At 39.5% G+C, this 21,663-nt stretch overlaps 1 protein-coding gene across 1 annotated transcript in view; it reads left to right on the forward strand.

Moving 5' to 3' along the window:
• KNL1 (kinetochore scaffold 1) overlaps window positions 1-21,663 on the forward strand; it is a 65,041-nt gene that overhangs the window by 10,025 nt on the left and 33,353 nt on the right. Inside the window, exons 2-5 of the mRNA XM_032418016.1 lie at window positions 252-305; window positions 1,897-1,936; window positions 3,093-3,152; window positions 8,512-8,573. Of these exons, the coding sequence (XP_032273907.1) occupies window positions 271-305; window positions 1,897-1,936; window positions 3,093-3,152; window positions 8,512-8,573 (197 nt within the window). The 5' untranslated portion in view covers window positions 252-270. The remainder of the gene's footprint in view (window positions 1-251; window positions 306-1,896; window positions 1,937-3,092; window positions 3,153-8,511; window positions 8,574-21,663) is intronic.

The raw sequence follows: 21,663 nt of genomic DNA on the forward strand, positions 1-21,663 counted from the left end.
CATCCCAATCAGTTAGTCACTGATTTTTATCTTGAATATGAGAATTTTCCAGAAGTATTAATTATAATGGAGTACTTTAAACTCAAAATTTGTCATGTTTTATAGCCCCATAGTGTAGCTTTTTCTTCCCTTTTTTTCAGTCTTCCCCCAGAAAGTAATCCTGAAGTTACAACTTTGCTATTAATCTCTTCATAGTTTTTAACTTCTTTTCTTTCTTTCTCACCTTTTCTAATGTTGTGTGTTTGTTACAGAAAAAGGTTTTCTTCAAAAATGGATGGGATGTCTTCAGAGGCTAATGAAGAAAAGTAAGTTCATGTAGTATAGCTAAAAATGTTAAACTCTTTATCAGAGAAAGATACTTTTCTTATGGGTAAGACCTATTGATAACTTCTGAAATCTTTTTCCATTCTGTTCCAGGGAAAAGAAGTAAATATTACAAAGTCATAGATCTCTTTGCCATATCTTTGTGTGTATATATCTAGAGTCAAAACTAAGAGGCACTTTAGAGACCACCTCCCATCCCTTCAATTTAAGGATGGGAAAATTGGGGTGCCTGAGTAGCTCAGTTGGTTAAGTGACTGCCTTCGGCTCAGGTCATGATCCTGGAGTCCCAGGATCGAGTCCCACATCAGGCTCCCTGCTCAGTAGGGAGCCTGCTTTTCCCTCAGACCCTCCCCCTTCTCATCCTCTCTCTTTCTCACTCTGTCACTCTCTGAAGTAAATAAATAAAATCTTAAAAAAAAAAAAAGGATGGGAAAATTGGGAGCTCCTGGGTGGCTCAGTCGGTTGAGCGTCTGCCTTTGGCTCAGGTCATGATCCCAGGGTCCTGGGATCGAGCCCCACGTCAGGCTCCCTGCTCAGTGGGGAACCTGTTTCTCCCTCTCCCTCTACCTGCTGCTCCCCCTGCTTGTGCTCTCTCTCTCTCTCTCTGTCACATAAAACAAAAAATATTAAAAACATAAATAAGGATGGGAAAATTGAGGCCCAAGGAAATGGAAAGATTGGTCTAAAATTGGCATCACAAACTGATGGTGGCCTGTTCATAGTCTACAGAATTTTCCCCCCCTAAACAATGTTTTTAAATTTTGAATTAGTTGCTAAACTTTTCTCATGAAAAATCAAGTGAAGGAGCACCTGGGTGGCTCAGTCTGTTGAGCGTCCAACTCTTGATTTCGGCTCAGGGCATGATCTCTGGGTCATGAGATCAAGCCCGGCGTGGGGCTCCGTGCTCAGTGCAGAGTCTGCTTGAGATTCTCTCTCTCCCTCTGCTCCTTCCGCTACTTATGCAAGCTCTCTCTCTATTTCTCTCTAAAATAAATAAAATCTTAAAAAAAAAAAGAAGAAGAAGAAAGAAAAAGAAAAATTGAGTGTAGCAACACTGGGCTCATATTCTTGTGGTAACAGCTAACCTGATCAGAGTAATGACTGTGACCATTAGATCAAGCAGGAACTCTCCATTATCATCTCAACACCACCTATTTTCCTTGCATCTACTAGATGATCTGTTTGGCCTCCATAGGCATTTGAATTTTCAAAACCTGATTTAAAAATCACACAGTAGTAAAAACAAAAAAAATCACACAGTAGTAAAACCAGAGCTAGAGTCTCTTGATTTATGACCCATTTATCTTAAAATTGTACCTCTGTAAACATGGTACATTATGTTGTGCTGATTGTTTTGCAGGAGATATTCTTAGAGTATACAATATGTATTTTAAAACACTGACCTTCTAAATAGTGACTTTAATGTCTTATAAATTTTGCTAAGTAAAAGTGATGCCATGTGTTAAGTGAAAGTGATGGCCAGTTTAAAAGCATGTAGAAGATGCTGTGATGATGGCTTTTGGAAATTCAGTCTTTTACCAATGTGTCTATAAATTTTTTTTCCTTTTTCAGTGACAATATGGACAGACCTGTTAGAAGACGACATTCCTCAGTAAGAAACATTAAGTTAATAATTGTTACCTTGGGGGCGCCTGGGTGGCTCAGTCGGTTAAGCGGCTGCCTTTGGCTCAGGTCATGATCCCAGGGTTCTGGGATCGAGTCTCACGTTGGGCTCCCTGCTCAGCAGAGAGCCTGCTTCTCCCTCTCCCTCTGCCTGCCACTCTGCCTACTTGTGCTCTTTCTCTATCTCTGTTAAATAAATAAATAAAAATCTTAAAAATTAATAATAATAATTGTTACCTTTTATTGAATGATGACTATATGTCACAGTAATTTTGACTATAACATCACCATCCCACTCCCGCTGGCTCCTATTGCTCTCTGGATACTCAAATATTTACCTGGTTACACAATTCTGTAAATATACTAAAATTTGTATTTTATGAATTTCATGGTAATTTTATGAATTGTATGCCATGTAAATTATACTTTAATAAAGTTTAAGAATATCTTTAAATAGTGTAGTAATACACAAAAAATCCAACTCAAACTGATTTAAGCACAAAGTTTATTGGATTTTGAAATTGAAAAATCCAAAGATAGGGATGACTTTTGGCACAACATAACTGACCAGGGGTTCCAATAATATCACCAATATTAGGATTTTCTCTCACTTTTCTACTCTGACTGCTTCCTCTGGGTAATCTCCATTTTCGGACGGGCCCTCTCCCCATGATTACTATAGTACCTCTAGCTCTCCCAACGTCCAGTTTAACTCCTAAATGAAAAGGTGTCTATTTCCTCAAGATAAAACAAAAACAAAGGACTTAGGATTGAATCATATTGGTTCGACTATCTTGTTATGGGTCAAGTCCTCCTTTCTGAACCACTCACTGTTGATGAGAGAATATTATTTGCAAATTGTTCTAGACCAGGGCTACATGTTGTGCCCTAGGGTTGGGGTGGAGCTTCACCCAGACCACAGGGGATGAGAGAAGGCAAAATAATTGAGGAAGGTGGGCAGGGAGAAGGGAATAGATGCCAGATATTTAAACCAGCCACAAGATACAGCACTGAAGAGTACGAATTTGAGGAGTTTTACAGGTTTTCACAGAAATTTTAACATCTCTACCTTTCTCCTATGATGGAATTTGAACTGATTATTAATATTAATCCCAGATTTTCTTGAATAATTCTAATTCTTCTAGATTTTGAAGCCTCCAAGGAGTCCTCTTCAGGACCTCAGAAGTGGGAATGAAACAGTTCAGGTAAGTCTCTAATGCAAATGCTTTATAGATGACTATTTTCAGTGATAATTTTAAGAGGAACTTTATTAGCTATATGAAGAGAGAACATCATAAATGATTTCTGGTTGAATGTGTACAAGTAAGCATCCAGGGGCTATCAGATTAAAATCCGAACTCTTGAGTACACTGGCATTCTTAATTTTTAAGTCCAGTTTACTTTTCCAGCCTTTCTTGCCACTCTCACACATGTATCTCACCATTGCTTACTATTCTGCAAACATGACACAAACTGTCAAGCCTGCAAGAATTTACATGAAATGTCTCCTCTATTTAGATGATTAGTCTTTCATTCTTCTTTGTCCTCCCAACATTCTATTAAAAATTTTTTTTTGGAACATTCTGAAAAGTAGCAGGAATTTTATAGTGAATGCTCATATAATCATCGCTTAGATTCTTCAATTAATATTTTATCATACTTGCTTTATTGTAAGTCTATAGCCCTCATTATTTGGTAATTCCTATTTGTCCTTTAAGACACAACTTTGATATTGCTTCTCTCAGAAAATCATCCCTCAATACCTTCCATTATAATTGTTTGCTAATGTCCATTCTAAATTGAGAACTCCCTGAGGGTGGGAACTTTATCATGTGTTTTTTCAACTTACTGTGCCTGATATAGTTGAATTTCAGTACATTTTGTTGATTGATGAAATGCATATAGTTTTGGAGACCATATAATTCTGAATGCACACTCTACTCTGGCTTCCCTAATCTTTCTATTTCTCAAATGCATCAAGCTTTTTCCTGTTTCAAGGCCTCTGCACACATTCTACCTAGAATGCTTTCTCTCTACCCAACTCTTCATCTGACTAATTTTTAACTAATCCTTCAGGTCTCAAATATACTTCCTCAAAGAAATCTTCCTGATTCTTAGGCTAGATTAGTTTGTTTTTTTTTTAAACATAGTTTTCCTATATAACACTCATCACACTTTGAATTTTATATTTGTATAGATTTTTTTGTTTTAATGTCTGTGTCACCATTAACACAATAGAGTAGGGAATCATTTATTTCCTTTACCACTATTTTTCCATCAGCACAGGACCTAGTGTGTGTGTGTGTGTGTGTGTGTGTGTGTGTGTGTTTTAAAAATGTAATGAGAGGCGCCTGGGTGGCTCAGTCCGTTAAGCGTCTGCCTTCAGACCAGGTCATGATCCCAGGGTCCTGGGATCGAGCCCCATATCGGGCTCCTTGATCAGCGGGGAGCCTGCTTCTCCCTCTCCCACTCCCCCTGCTTGTGTTCCCTCTCTTGCTGTGTCTCTCTCTATCAAATAAATAAATGAAATCTTAAAAAAAAAAGAAAATAAAAATGTAATGAATGCTGAATGAGTGAAGGACAGATTCATAGACTCAAAGCTTTAAAACCAACAGGACCTCACCAGTAATCTTAAATCCAATTTCTTAGTTTTATAGAAGAAAAAAAAATGAGGTCCAAGGGGGTCAAATTTTTATCTAAGCCCACACAGCTAGTTAGTGGCAGACTTCACATCTGAGCTGTAATCTCCTAATTTCTAGCTCAGTGCTCTTTCCAATATAGCACAAAAATTTCAGTTTTTCTTTCTTTTTTTATTTTTTAATTTATTTTTATTTATTTTTATTACTATTTTTTAAGTCAGAGAGAGAGAGAGCACAAGCAGGGGGAGCAGCAGAGGGAGAGGGAGAAGCAGGCTCCTCACTGAGCAAGAAGCCCGATGTGGGACTCGATCCCAGGACCCTGGGATCATGACCTGAGCCGAAGGCAGACGCTTAACGACTGAGCCACCCAGGTGTCCCTTTTTTTTTTTTTAGTAAGAAGTATATTAGTCTCTGTTAGTTTCAGTATGAACTGTGGTAGTATTATTGTCCATATTAAGCTCGAGGCCACTTGTAGTGTCTGCTAGGGTGTTAACAGAGAGGATGAACATTCCCGATTCTTTCTTATAGTAAGACATGCTCAGGTATTAAGAATTAACATAGTAAAAGTCTCTGTAGATTTGTGTATTTCTCTGTCATTTGCTTTTTGTATTTGGTATTTATGTGAGTAAAAAGGTTTGCTCTTGTTAAAGAAGATGAGGGAAAATAAAAATAGCATTTTATAATGAAAAGATGCTCAGCATCACTAATCATTAGAAAAATGCAAATCAAAGCCACAGTGGGATATTACCTCATATCCATTACAATGGCTACTGTAAAAAAAAAAACACAACAAAAAATAACAAGTGCTGGCTAAGATGCGGAATAATTGGAAACCTGGTACACTGTTGGTAGAAATGTAAAATGTTGTAGCCACTATGGAAAACAGTATGGTGGTTCCTCAAAACATTAAAATAAAATTGCCATATGATCCAGCAATTCCACTTCTGGGTGTGTACCCAAAAGAATTGAAAGCAGGGTCTGGAAGAGACATACACCCCTGTCATAGCAACATTATTCACAGTAGGCAAAAGGTAGAAGCAAACCAGTGTCCATTGATAGATGAATGGATAAACAAAATGTGGTATCAATGGAATATTATTTGGCCTTAAAAAGGAAGTTCTGATACACACTACAACAAAGATGAACCTTAAGGACATTATGCTAGGTGAAATAAACCAATCACAAAAAGACAAATACGGAGCCCCTGGGTGGCTCAGTCGGTTAAGCATCTGAATCTTGGTTTCAACTCAGGTCATGCTCTCAGGGTTGTGAGATTGAGCCCCACATCAGGTTCCACACTCAGCGTGGAGTCTGCTTGAGATTCTCTCTCTCCCTCTCCCTCTCCCTCTGCCCTTCCTCCTGCTCTGTCTCTCTCTCTCTCTCTCTAAAAAAAATAAATAAAAATCTGAAAAAAAAAAAAGGCAAATACTTTATGATTCCACTTATGAATTACCTAATCAAATTCATAGAGACCAAAAGTAAAATGGTGGTGCTAGGAGATTGGATGGGGAAAGAGGACTTGTTTAATGGATATGGAGTTGCAGTTTTGCAGGATGAAAAGAGTTCGGAAATTGGTTTCACAACAATGTATACCTACTTAACACTACTGAACTGTACACTTAAAAATGGTTAAGATGTATTATGGTAAATGAAATTAGCTAATCACAGAAGGACAAATACTTCATGATTCCACTTATATAAGGTATCTAAAATGGTCAAAATCATAGAAGCAGAGAGCAGAACATTGGTTGCCAGGGCCATAGAGAAGGGCAAAATGGGGGTTGCTAGCAACAGGTATGAAGTTTCAGTTATACAAGGTAAGTTCTAGAAATCTGCTACACAACATTGTGCCTATAGTTAAAAATATTGAATTATACACTTAAAAATTTGTTGAGGGAGTAGATCTAAAGTTAAGAGTTCTGACCACTTTTAAAATAAAAATTAAAAAATTTTTAAAGATTTATTTGAGAGAGGAGGGAAGTGGCAGAGGAAGAAGGAGAGAGAGAATCTCAAGAAGACTCCATGCTGAGCTCTGCAGAGCCCAATGCAGGGCTCACTCTCATGACCCTGAGATCATGACCTGAGCTGAAACCAAGAGTTGGACACTTAACCGACTGAGCCATCCAGGCACCCCATAAATTAAATTTTAAAAAGTGGTTAAGATGCTAAATTTTGTTATGTGTATTTTACCACAGTTAAATTTTTTTCTTAAATCCTAAAAATAGTATAATAAGTTTACCGTAACAGGCCACATATCACTTGCTTTGTCCCCAGTCTTTCTTCTTCTTTTTTTTTTTTAAATGTTATTTATTTATTTATTTGAGCAGGGGAGAGAGAGAGAGAAAGCAGGGAGAGGGACAGAGGGAGAGGGAAAAGCAGACTCCCAGCTGAGCAGGGAGCCTGAAACGGGGCTTGATCCCAGGATCCTGGGATCATGACCTGAGCTAAAGGCAGACGCTTAATCTACTGAGCCACCCAGGTGCCCCTTAATTTTTCTTAATAACAAAACAATCATTCATTTAAAAGGAGAGAGAAAAAGTAAGGGACAGTAATCAACTTCGTTAAATACATGTTTGTGTTGGTGTGCTTATTACCATTCACATGGAAAATCATATTCATGGGCACCTGGGTGGTTCAGTCGTTCAGAGGGAGCCTGCTTCTCCCTCTCCCACTCCCCCTGCTTGTGTTCCCTCTCTCCCTGTGTCTCTCCCTGTCAAATAAATAAATAATATCTTAAAAAAAAAGAAAGAAAATCATGTTTGTTAAGTGCATTGAGATATTTCAGAGAAATAAATAATTACCAAAATTAATAATATCACATTAACTCAGAATAAGACTTGGTCTCTGTCTGTAGTACTTTGGAGACCTAATTCACAGTAGTTTCAGTAAGAATCATACCATAAAAGAAAACAATCAACAAAACTAAAAAGCAACCTATGGAATGAGAGAAGGTATTTGCAAATGACATATCAGATAAAGGGCTAGTATCCAAAATCTATAAAGAACTTAGCAAACTCAACACCCAAAAAGAAAAAATCCCATCAAGAAATGGGCAAAAGACATGAACAGACATTTCTCCAGACACATGAAAATTGCTCAACATCACTCATCCTCAGGGAAATAAAAATCAAAACCACAATGAGATACCACCTCACACCAGTCAGAATGGCTAAAATTAACAATTCAGGAAACAACAGATATTGGGGAGGATGCGGAGAAAGGGGAGCCCTTTACACTGTTGGTGGGAATGCAAACTAGTACAGCTACTTTGGAAAACAGTATGGAGATTCCTCAGAAAGTTAAAAATAGAACTACTCTCTATGACCCAGCAATTGCACTACTAGCTATTTATGCAAAGGATACAAAAATAGTGTTTCAAAGGAGCATATGCACCCCAATGTTTATAGCAGCAATGTTCACAATTGTGAAAATATGGAAAAAACACAAATGTCCATCAACAGTTGAATGGATAAAGAAGATGTGGTACACATGCATGCACAGACACACTGGAATATTAGCCATCAAAAAGAATGAAATCTTGCCATTTGCAATGATGTGGGTGGAACTAGAGGGTACTATGCTAAGCAGAATAAGTCAGTCAGAGAAAGACAAATAACATATGATTTCACTCATGTGGAATTTAAGAAAACATGAACATAGGGAAAGGGAAAGAAAAATAAAATAAGGTAAAAACAGTAAGAGAGGCAAAGCATAAGAGTCTCTTAACTATAGAGAACAAACTGAGGGGAAGTGGGAGGGAATGGGGTAATTGGGTGAAGGGCATTAAGGAGCACTTGAGATAATGAGCACTGGGTGTTATATGCAACTGATAATAACTAAACTCTACTCTGAAACTAATAATACACTCTATGTTAACTAACTTAAAAAAGAAAAAAGAATCATACCATATATTCTCTGCCCTTAGGAATCTAATGCCTTGAGAAATAAGAAAAGCTCTCGTCGAGTCAGCTTTGCAGATACTATAAAGTAAGTTGGAAGGAGGAATGATTAAAATGTTACAGGTAATGATTTTTTGTGTATCAAACCAGGTATGTTGGTAATAACTGACTTGGATAATCTGGGTTTTAATTACATAAGCATTAGAGAATTATTATTAAAAAGTTGTTATTCAGCTTTATGCTTGAGAAACATTGAAAGCATCACCTCTAAAGTCAGAAAAAAAAACAGCTATGTCTTAGCACGGTTAATTTAACATTGTATTGAAGGTGCTAATAAAAGTAGAGGAAGTGGGACTGGGGGGAAAGATGGCGGAGGAGTAGGGGACCCTATTTCAACTGGTCCCAGGAATTGAGCTGGATATCTACCAGACCACTCTGAGCGCCCACGAAACCAGCCTGAGATGTAAGAAGATCTGGATCTCTACAAGCAGAATATTGCAGGCGGTTGATTTTGAGGTACGAAGCGGGGAGCCGTGATTCTGCGGGCAGATATCAGAGGATAAACGGCAGCGAGAGGGTGCCTGGCCGTGGGGATCCTACACCACCGGTAAGTGACAGCCTCGCGTGCTGGGGACCGGGCACAGACTCACAGACAGGTAGTGGTGGGGAAAGGACTTTAGGGCAGCCCCCGGGGCAGAAACCCAGAGCGGCGGGGTCGCGCGTATGCGCCTGAACTGGGAGCAGCTGGCGGTTTTAGAAGCACAAAGGGCAGAGACGGCCCCGACCTGGAGGCAGGACTAGGAGCGCTGCGGAGGGGCGCACAACCCAGGACGCTGCAGTTTATAGCAGCACGGAGAGAAACGGAGACAGTGTGGCCTGGAGAGCTCACAGAAGAACAGACTGCGATCTCTCTGCTCTGAGGCAGAGGGTTGGAAATGGTCTCGTCTGCTCTGACTCACGGAAGAGATGCAGAAAGCCACCAGGGAAAGCCGCCAGAGAACAAAACCCCAAAGACTGATTCCCGCTGAGCCCATCCCCCACCACAGAGGGGCAGGGCAACTCCGCCCAAACAGGGTTGCCGGAGTAACAGCGCGGCAGGCACCTCCCGCAGAAGACAGGCTGGGAAAACAAGAGGCCAGCAACCCTAAGGTCCCAAGAAAACAGGTGCATCTTGCTTGGGTTCTGGTCAATAATTTGGACTCTATACATTCCCTCAAACACCCATCAACAGAATGACTAGGGGGAGGAGCCCCCCAAAATAGAAAAGACTCAGAGATTATGACTTATGCTGCAGATTTACAAATGGATGCAGATATAACCAAGATGTCGGAGATGGAATTCAGGCTAGCAGTTGTGAAGACAATGGCTAGAATGGAGAAATCAATTAATGGCAACATAGAGTCTCTAAGGGCAGAAATGAAAGGTGAATTGGCAGAACTTAAAAATGCTATCAATGAGATCCAATCCAATCTAGATAATCTAACAGCTAGGGTAACTGAGGCAGAAGAGCGAATAAGCGACGTGGAAGACAATATAATAGATAAAAAGGGAAAAGAGGAGGCCAGGGAAAAACAACTCAGAATCCATAAAAATAGAATCAGAGAAATAAGTGACACCATGAAGCGTTCCAATGTCAGAATAATTGGAATCCTGGGAGAGAGAGGACTAGAAGATGTATTTGAGCAAATCGTAGCTGAGAACTTCCCTAATCTGGGGAATGAAACAAACATTCGCATCCTAGAGGCAGAGAGGACCCCTCCCAAGATCAAGGAAAATAGGCCAACACCCCGGCATGTAATAGTAAAACTTGCAAATCTTAGAACCAAGGAAACCATCTTAAGGGCAGTTAGGGGGAAGAGATTCCTTACGTACAGAGGGAGGAACATCAGAATAACGTCAGACCTATCCACAGAGACCTGGCAAGCCAGAAAGGCCTGGCAAGACATATTCAGGGTACTAAATGAGAAGAACATGCAGCCAAGAATACTTTATCCGGCAAGGCTTTCATTTAGAATGGATGGAGAGATGCAGAGCTTCTACGACCGGCAGAAACTGAAAATATGTGACCACTAAGCCGGCCCTGCAAGAAATATTAAGGGGGGTTCTATAAAAGGAGAAAGACCCCAAGAGTGATCTACAACAGAAATTTACAGGGGCATTCTATAAAAACAACGTCTTCACAGGCAACATGATGACAATTAATTGATATCTTTCAATAATCACTCTCAACGTGAATGACCTAAATGCTCCCATAAAACGGCACAGGGTTGCAGATTGGATAAAAAGACAGGACCCATCCGTATGCTGTCTACAAGAGACTTATTTTGAACCTAAAGACACATCCAGATGGAAAGTGAAGGGATGGAGATCCATCTTCCATGCCAGTGGACCTCAAAAGAAAGCTGGGGTAGCAATTCTTATATCAGACAAATTAGATTTTAAACTAAAGTCTGTAACTAGAGACACAGAAGGACACTATATCATTCTTTTTTTTTTTAAACTTCTTTTTTTTTTTTTTTTAAAGATTTTATTTATTTATTTGACAGAGACAGAGATTGCGAGAGCAGGAACACAAGCAGCGGGAGTGGGAGAGGGAGAAGCAGGCTCTCTGCTGAGCAGGGAGCCCAATGTGGGACTCGATCCCAGGGTCCTGGGATCATGACCTGAGCCGAAGGCAGACGCTTAACGACTGAGCCACCCAGGTGCCCAACACTATATCATTCTTAAAGGGTCTATCTAACAAGAAGATCTAACAATTGTAAATATCTATGCCCCCAACATGGGAGCAGCCATCTACATAAGCCAACTGTTAACCAAAATAAAGAGTCATATTGATAACAATACGTTAATTGTAGGAGACCGCAATACTCCACTCTCAGCAATGGACAGATCATCTAAGCAGAAAATCAACAGGGAAACAAGAGCTTTGAATGATATATTGGACCAGATGTACCTCATAGATATTTACAGAACATTCCACCCTAAACCAACAGAATACTTATTCTTCTCGAGCGCACATGGAACTTTCTCCAGAATAGACCACATACTGGGTCACAAATCAGGTCTCAACCGATACCAAAAGATTGAGATTATTCCCTGCATATTCTCAGACCACAATGCTCTAAAACTGGAACTGAATCACAAGAAAAAATTTGGCAGAAATTCAAACACTTGGAAGCTAAAGACCACTCTGCTCAAGAATGTTTGGGTCAACCAGGAAATCAAAGAAGAACTTAAACAATTCATCGAAATCAATGAGAACGAAAACACATCGGTCCAAAACCTATGGTCTACTGCAAAGGCGGTCCTAAGGGGGAAATACATAGCCATCCAAGCCTCACTGAAAAAAATAGAAAAATCCTGAATTCATCAATTAACTCTACGCCTTAAAGAACTAGAGAAAAAGCAACAAATAATGCCTAAGCCACGCATTAGAAGAGAGATAATTAAAATTAGAGCAGAAATCAATGGATTAGAAACCAAAAACACAGTAGATCAGATCAACGAAACTAGAAGTTGGTTCTTTGAAAGAATTAATAAGATCGATAAACCACTGGCCAGACTTATCCAAAAGAATAAAGAAAGGACCTAAATTAATAAAATTATGAATGAAAGGGGAGAGATCACGACTAACACCAAAGAAATATAAACAATTATTAGAAATTATTATCAACAACTATATGCCAATAAACTGAGCAATCTGGATGAAATGGAGGCCTTCCTGGAAACCTATAAGCTGCCAAGACTGAAACAGGAAGAAATTGACAACCTGAATAGGCCAATAACCAGTAATGAGATTGAAGCAGTGATCAAAAACCTCCCAAAAAACAAGAGTCCAGGGCCTGATGGATTCCCTGGGGAATTCTACCAAACATTCAAAGAAGAAATAATACCTATTCTACTGAAACTGTTTCAAAAAATAGAAACAGAAGGAAAACTTCCAAACTCATTCTATGAGGCCAGCATTACCTTAATCCTCAAACCAGGCAAAGACCCCATCAAAAAGGAGAATTTCAGACCGATATCCCTGATGAATATGGATTCCAAAATCCTCAACAAAATCCTAGCTAATAGGATCCAACAATACATTAAAAGGATCATCCACCACGACCAAGTGGGATTTATCCCCGGGATGCAAGGGTGGTTCAACATTCGCAAATCAATCAATGTGATAGAACACATTAATAAGAGGAGGGAGAAGAACCATATGGTCCTCTCAATTGATGCAGAAAAAGCATTTGACAAAATACAATATCCTTTCCTGATTAAAACTCTTCAGAGTATAGGGATAGAGGGAACATTCCTCAAGTTCATAAAATCCATCTATGAAAAACCCACAGCGAATATCATCCTCAATGGGGAAAAGCTGAGAGCCTTTCCCTTAAGATTAGGAACACGTCAAGGATGCCCACTCTTGCCACTGTTTTTCAACATACTAATAGAAGTCCTAGCAACAGCAATCAGACAACAAAAAGAAATAAAAGGTATTCAAATTGGCAAAGAAGAACTCAAACTCTCTCTTTTCGCAGATGACATGATACTTTATGTGGAAAACCCAAAAGACTCCACCCCCAAATTACTAGAACTCATCCAGCAATTCAGTAATGTGGCAGGATACAAAATCAATGCACAGAAATCAGTTGCTTTCTTATACACTAACAATGCAACTGTAGAAAGAGAAATTAGAGAAATGATTCCATTTACAATAGCACCAAAAACCGTAAGATACCTCGGAATAAACCTAACCAAGAGGTAAAGGATCTATACTCTAGGAACTACAAAACACTCATGAAAGAAATTGAAGAAGACACAAAAGATGGAAAAATATTCCATGCTTATGGATCGGAAGAATAAACATTGTTAAAATGTCTATGCTACCCAGAGCAATCTATACCTTCAGTGCCATCCCGATCAAAATTCCAATGACATTTTTCAAAGTGCTGGAACAAACAATCCTAAAATTTGTATGGAATCAGAAAAGACCCCGAATCGCCAAGGAAATGTTGAAAAAGAAAAACAAAGCTGGGGGCATCACATTGCCCGATTTCAAGCTATATTACAAAGCTGTGATCACCAAGACAGCATGGTACTGGCACAAAAACAGACATATAGACCAATGGAACAGAGTAGAGAGCCCAGATATGGACCCTCAACTCTATGGTCAAACAATCTTTGACAAAGCAGGAAAAAACATGCAATGGAAAAAAGACAGTCTCTTCAATAAATGGTGCTGGGAAAATTGGACAGCCACATGCAGAAGAATGAAACTCGACCATTCTCTAACACCATTCACAAAGATAAACTCAAAATGGATGAAAGACCTCAATGTGAGACAGGAATCCATCCAAATCCTAGAGGAGAACATAGGCAGTAATCTCTTTGACATCGGCCAGAGCAACTTCTTTCAAGATTCATCTCCAAAAGCTAGTGAAACAAAAGCAAAAATGAACTTTTGGGACTTCATCAAGATAAAAAGCTTCTGCACAGCAAAGGAAATAGTCAGCAAAACAAAGAGGCAACCCATAGAATGGGAGAAGATATTTGTAAATGACACTACAGATAAAGGGCTGGTATCCAAGATCTAGAAAGAACTTCTCAAACTCAACACCCAAAAAACAAATAATCAAGTCAAAAAGTGGGCAGAAGATATGAAAAGACACTTCTCTGAAGAAGACATACAAATGGCTAACAGACACATGAAAAAGTGCTCATCATCATTAGCCATCAGGGAAATCCAAATCAAAACCACATTGAGATACCACCTTACACCAGTTAGAATGGCAAAAATGGACAGGGAAAGAAACAACAAATGTTGGAGAGGTTGTGGAGAAAGGGGAACCCTCTTACACTGTTGGTGGAATGCAAGTTGGTACAGCCACTTTGGAAAACAGTGTGGAGGTTCCTCAAAAATTTAGAAATAGAGCTACCCTATGACCCAGCAATTGCACTCCTGGGTATTTACCCCAAAGACACAGATGTAGTGAAAAGCAGGGCCATATGCACCCCAATGTTCATAGCAGCAATGTCCGCAATAGCCAAACTGTGGAAAGAGCCGAGATGCCCTTCAACAGATGAATGGATAAAGAAGATGTGGTCCATATATACAATGGAATATTACTCAGCCGTCAGAAAGGATGAATACCCAACTTTTACATCAACATGGATGGGACTGGAGGAGATTATGCTAAGTGAAATAAGTCAAGCAGAGAAAGTCAATTATCATACGGTTTCACTTATTTGTGGAACATAAGGAATAGCATGGAGGACATTAGGAGAAGGAAGGGAAAAATGGGGGGGGCAGGAATTGGAGGGAGAGATGAACCATGGGAGACTATGGACTCTGAGAAACAAACAGGGTTTTAGAGGGGAGGGGGGATTGGTTAGCCCGGTGATGGGTATTAAGGAGGGCACGTACTGCATGGAGCACTGGGTGTTATTTGAAAACAATGGATCGTGGATCACCACATCAAAAACCAATGATGTATCATATGGTGACTAACATAACATAATAAAATTTAAAAAAAAAAGTAACCAACAACAACAACAACAAAAAATAGAGGAAGTGGAGTTCTAAAGATTGGAAAGATGGGGGTAAATCTATTACCTTATGCAAATTAGATGCTTGTATATTCGGAAAATATAAGAATATCAAGTGAGGTGTGCCTGACTGGCTCAGTCGTTAAGTGTCTGCCTTCAGCTCAGGTCATGATCCCAGGGTTCTGGGATCGAGCCCCGCATCAGACTCCCTGCTTAGCAGGGAGTCTGCTTCTCCCTCTCCCACTCCCCCTGCTTGTGTTCCCTCTCTCACTGTATCTCTCTCTGTCAAATAAATAAATCTTTAAAAAAAAAATCAGTTGAGGGGCGCCTGGGTGGCTCAGTTGGTTGGGCGACTGACTTCGGCTCAGGTCATGATCCTGGAGTCCCTGGATCGAGTCCCACATCGGGCTCCCTGCTCGGCAGGGAGTCTGCTTCTCCCTCTGACCCTCCCCCCTCTCATGTGCTGTCTCTCTGATTCTCTCTCTCTCAAATAAATAAATAAAATCTATAAAAAAAATAAAATAAAAATAAAAATAAAAAAAATATCAGTTGAAATACCTGTACAGACAATAAGCAGCAGGATACAAAAATAATATATGAAGGGCGCCTGGGTGGCTCAGTTGGTTAAGCGACTGCCTTCGGCTCAGGTCATGATCCTGGAGTCCCGGGATCGAGTCCCGCATCGGGCTCCCTGCTCGTCAGGGAGTCTGCTTCTCCCTCTGACCCTCCTCCCTCTCATGCTCTCTGTCTCTCATTCTCTCTCAAATAAATAAATAAAATCTTTAAAAAAAAAAAAAATAATAATAATAATATATGAAAATTGGTATATTTCCTATATATAAATAATAACCAGATAGAAGATAAATACCTTTTCCCCCCATTGTGTTATATTTTGTTTCTATGTATTTAATAATAAAAGCATATAAAGGATAAACCATTACTGAAGGATACTAAAAAATTGTGCAAATGGAGTTATAACAATTTTCTGAATAAAAAGATACAACATCGCTAGGGGCTCCCTGCTCAGCAGGAAGCCTGCTTCCTCCTCTCCCTCTGCCCCTCACCCCTGCTCGTGCTCTCTCTCTCTCGCTTGCTCTGCTCTCTCTCTCAAATAAATAAATAAAATCTTTAAAAAAAAAAAAAGATTCAACATCACAAAGATGTTACTTTTCCCTAAATTAATATATTAATTTACTTTTTTACTTTAAATTTTAAAGATTTTATTTATTTGAGAATGAGCATGAGCTAGAGTGCACAAGCAGGGGGAGCAGCAGAGCGAGAGAGAGAAGCAGACTCCCCACTGAGCAGGGAGCCCAGTGCAGGGCTCTATCTCAGGACCCTGAGATCATGACCTGAGCCGAAGGCAGCTGCTTAGCCCCTGAACCACCCAGGTGCCCTTAGTTTTTTAAAGATTTATTGATTTATTTTAGAGAGAGAGTGTGTACGAGTGGGAGGAGAGGCAGAGGGAGAGGGGAAGCAGACGCCACGTGGAGTGGAGAGACCAATGTGAGACTCAGTCTCACAACCCTGAGATCATGACCTGAGCCAAAACGAAGAGTCAGGTGCTTAACTGACTGAGCTACCAAGGTGCCCCAATTTATTAATTTAATTCTTATATATATTGTTTTCATGATTATTTTCTTGATGTTCAGCAGTATATTTGTATTTCTTCACTGATTCAAGAGTTGTTTAATAGGGGCGCCTGGGTGGCTCAGTCATTAAGCGTCTGCCTTCGGCTCAGGTCATGATCCCAGGGTCCTGGGATCGAGCCCCACATCGGGCTCCCTGCTCAGCGGGAAGTCTGCTTCTCCCTCTCCCACTCCCCCTGCTTGTGTTCCCTCTCTCGCTGTCTGTGTCTGTCAAATAAATAAATAAAATCTTAAAAAAAAAAAAAAGTTGTTTAATAGAGAATTTTAAAATAGCCAAGTGGTAAGGGTATTTTGTTGTCATTAATTTTTAGTTTTATTGCAGTCAGAGAATGTTAATCTGTATTATTTTGTTTTTATTAAAATTTTTTTAATAAAAAATGAATTTTTGTAAATGATCCATAGGTATTTAAAAAGAAGATATTTTGTATTTTAGGGTGTAGAGTTTGATATATATCAATTATATCTACCTTATACCTTATGTTATTTGGAACTTCTATAATCTTAAATTTTATTCAGTTTAATCTGCATGAATTATGAGAGGTAAATTAGTGTCCTGTTGATACTGTATCTCACTCTCTCTCTTTATATTTCCAATAGTTTTTCTTTATGAGTATTGATTCTGTATGTTCATCGGTACATAGTCATAATTGTTATGTCTTCATTCAGAATTGTACTTTCTAGGGCACCTGCATGGCTCAGTCAGTTAAGTGTGTGACTTCGGCTCAGGTCATGATCTTGGGGTCCTGGGATCCAGCCCTGTGTGAGCCTGCTTTGAGCTCCATGCTCAGTGGGGAGTCTTCTTGTTCCTCTGCGTCCTCCCCCCGACTCGTGTTCTCTCTCAAATAAATAAATAAAATATTTAAAAATAATAATAATGATAAATTAAAAAAATAAGTATGGGCACCTGTGTGGCTCAGTCAGTTGTGTCCGACTCTTGCTCTTGGCTCAGGTCTTGATCTCAGTCTTATGTTGTGAGTTCAAGCCCCATGTTGGGTTCCTTGCTGAGAATGGAGCCTACTAAATAAGTAAGTAAGTATAATCCAAACTCTTTATGTTTTACCAAGAAGATTAAAGCCAGGGACGTGACATGACTTTCCCGAGATAATGTAGGTAGTGACAGAACCACAGTTGTTTAATATAGGTCTCCTGACTCCTAGTCTACTGCTTTTTCCACTTCTTCTGATAGACTTTCCCAAATACTATTAAACCTAGTCCACCCTTTCCTTTCCTGGGATATAATCTACTCATTATGCTTACTTTCCTAAAATGGCTCTTGGATATTAAAAGGAATTTCAGGTTCAAAACCAAAAAAACTGAACAGTTCTGGCTTATTACTAAATAGTCCCTAGTTTAAGTCATTTAACAGAGCATCAGCTTCCTCCTTTTTTTAGGATGGAAATAATAGTTCTTACATATCTCATATCTCATAGTATTGCATGGCCAAAATAAGATAGTGTATGTTATCACAAATAGTGTCAATTTAAGTAATATTGAACAATGTATGAGTGATGTTTCAAAAAAATTATCTTTGTTAAATAGATTAATTGAAAAAGAATTACAGGATTCTAGATGTAGAAACATGCATAGTAAAAGCACTCTTTAATAATTCCCAGCTCACTGAATTGTTAGAATTAACCTATATTTTCCATTCCCCTTGTAAAGTATACTGATATCTATAGCACAAAGAATGTTCTTTCCTGTCCATAAACTTTAGATCCGGAGAGTCAATTGGTAGGCTTACCAAGAAGTACTTGTCTTGTTTATCTAGTTGAAGTTGTTGTAATTGCATAATTTAATTTAATATTACATAAACTGATGAAAATGAGTTCAAAGATAAAGATACTTATTTCTATGAAAATTGTAAGGAACAGCACGGAAAACTTTGATAAAGGTGAATTTATTTTATTTTATTTTTTATTTTTATTTTTTTTTAAAGATTTTATTTATTTATTTGACAGAGAGAGAGAGCACATGAGAGGGGGGAGGGTCAGAGGGAGAAGCAGACTCCCTGCTGAGCAGGGAGCCCGATGCGGGACTCGATCCCGGGACTCCAGGATCATGACCTGAGCCGAAGGCAGTCGCCTAACCAACTGAGCCACCCAGGCGCCCAAGGTGAATTTATTTTAAAAAATTCTTTCAAGGGATGCCTGGGTGGCTCAGTCGGTTCGGCAGCTGCCTTCGGCTGGGGCCATGATTCCGGGGTCTTGGGATCGAGCCCCGCATTGGGCTCCCTGCTCAGCGGGGAGCCTGCTTCTCCCTCTCCCTCTGTCTGCTGCTCCCCCTGGTGTGCTCTCTCTCTCTCTCTCTGTCAAATAGATGAATAAAATCTTAAAAAAAAAAAAAAAACTTCTGGGCACCTGGGTGGCTTAGTTGTTAAGCATCTGCCTTCGGTTCAGGTCATGATCTCGGGGTCCTGGGATCGAGCTCCGCATAGGGCTCCCTGCTCCACGGGGAGCCTGCTTCTCCTTCTCCCACTCCCCCTGCTTGTATTCCCTCTCTTGCTGTGTCTCCCTCTGTCAAATAAATAAATAAAATCTTAAAATAAAATAAAATAAAAATTTGGTATGGCTGAGACAACCATGGGGAAATCTTTCATGAAAATCTAGGAGTCTGCAGGTCATGATCCTGGAGTCCCTGGATCGAGTCCCGCGTCGGGCTCCCTGCTCTGCAGGGAGTCTGCTTCTCCCTCTGACCCTCCCCTCTCTCATGTGCTCTCTCTCATTCTCTCTCTCTCAAATAAATAAATAAAAATCTTTAAAAAAAAAAAAAAAGAAAATCTAGGAGTCTGTGTTCATATTACTTGAAAGTTTCTTTGTCTGGACGCTTGGGTGGCTCAGTCGGTTAAGCGTCTGCCTTCAGCTCAGGTCATGATCCTGGGGTCCTGGGATCGAGTCCTGCATCGGGCTCCTTGCTCAGCGGGGAGCCTGCTTCTCCCTCTGCCTGCTGCTCACCCTGCTTGTGCCCTCTCTCTCTGTGTCAAATAAATAAAATCTTTAAAAAAAAAAAAGTTTTTTGGGGCGCCTGGGTGGCTCAGTTGGTTAAGCGACTGCCTTCGGCTCAGGTTATGATCCTGGAGTCCTGGGATCGAGTCCCACATCGGACTCCCTGCTCAGCAGGGAGTCTGCTTCTCCCTCTGACCCTCCCCCCTCTCATGCTCTCTCTATCTCATTCTCTCTCTCAAATAAATAAATAAATTAAAAAAAAAAAAAGTTTTTTTTATTCCACTTTATAAATACACTAAAATTGTACCAGTAGATCCACTCAAAAGTAAAGTCCTCAGATTGACATTCAGAGATTTGCAAATTAAAATCTACTTATGTGTTTTAATTTTTTTTAATATTTAAGTTATGTAGGTATCAGTTAAGATTCCTTATTTTAAGTGGTTTTTTTTTTTTTTTTTTTTTTTTTTTTTTTTATTTTTTAGGTTTTATTTTAAATTTTTTTTTTTTAAAGGTTTTTTTTTTTTTTTTTTTTTTTTTGATTAATGGACCAACTACTGATCCAGCTCATATTGAATAAAAAGGCTTCTATTCTATTGTAAATGATTTGAAGAAAAGTTTTCAAGTATAGCTTTGTAGTTATAAGCTCAGGTTTTGAAGTCAGACAGATTTGGGTTTGCATTTTGGTTTTGCCACTTACTGGGTATATGACCCTGGGACTTACTTAAACTTTATGACCTTCAATATCTACATCTGTAAAATAACATGATAATTGTTATAATCATTAAAAATGTATATAAAGAACAGAATGCTTGTCACACAGTATGTATGCAAATGTTCACTGCTTTTTTGTAATTGAAACTAAATTTTCTTTTTAAGATTTTATTTATTTATTTGAAAAAGAGAGAGCAGGAGCCGGGCCAAGAGGAGCAGAGGGAGAGGGAGAAGCAGGCTCCCCACTGAGCAGGGAGCCTGATGTGGGGCTCAATCCCAGGGCCCTGGGATCATGACCCGAGCCAAAAGTAGATGTTTAACTGACTGAGCCATGCAGGTGCCCCTGTAATTGAAACTAAATTTTCTTTCTTATTAAGACTAGGTTCTCAATAATGAATGATACTTAATATTAGAACAAAAATGAACTAGCCAGATTCTTTAAGGCAGATATCAAATGCTGCTTCTCCAGAAGCTTAATCATCCAATCAAAAGAGATCCCTTCCTCTGGAGTCCATGTCCCCTTATCTGAACTGTTAATAACAAAAGTTTATAATCATTGTTCCAGCTCTACTTACAGTGAAAACTCCTTGAGGTCAAGGATCATATATCAGACTCTAGTATATAGCATCAAGTATATAGTGGTGCTTAATAAATGTTTCGTTGAATAGAGTGAATATTTTAGGTTATTGAGAGGGATAAAATAATGATTTTTGTCAGAGTTCATTAAAAACAACATTTTAATGTTAAATGCATTTTGGCATTTGAAATATTAATAGTACATGATGTAGCAAAGAGGAAGCTGAAATCAGTTATCTTTATCTCAAAACAGACTATAAATTAACACCATAGGGTTCTAATTGAAAATGCAGATTTTCAGGACACCTGAGTGGCTCAGTTGTTAAGCGTCTGCCTTCAGCTCAGGTCATGATCCCAGACTGCTGGGATCAAGCCCCGCATCGGGCTCTCTGCTCAGCGGGAAGCCTGCTTCTCCCTCTCCCACTTCCCCTGCTTGTGTTCCCTCTCTCGCTGTCTCTCTTTCTCTCTATCAAATAAATGCATAAAATCTTAAAAAAAAAAATTGCAGATTTTCATGGGTGCCTGGGTGGCTCAGTGTGTTAAGCATCAGACTCTTGGTTTCGGCTCAGGTTATGATCTCACGGCCTGAGACAGCCCAGCTCAGAGCCACAAGCCACCAGGTTGGGCTCCGCGCTCAGCAGGGAATCCGCTTGTCCGTCCCCAACCCCAACCCCTCCTCCCTGTCTCCCCATTCCCCCCCACCCCCGCACCAGCCCGCCACTGCTCATGCCCCCATCCAGAATAAATAAATAAAATCTTTTTT

This window comes from Phoca vitulina, unplaced genomic scaffold (assembly GCF_004348235.1).
Source record: "Phoca vitulina isolate PV1807 unplaced genomic scaffold, GSC_HSeal_1.0 scaffold20, whole genome shotgun sequence".
Taxonomy (NCBI): domain Eukaryota; kingdom Metazoa; phylum Chordata; class Mammalia; order Carnivora; family Phocidae; genus Phoca; species Phoca vitulina.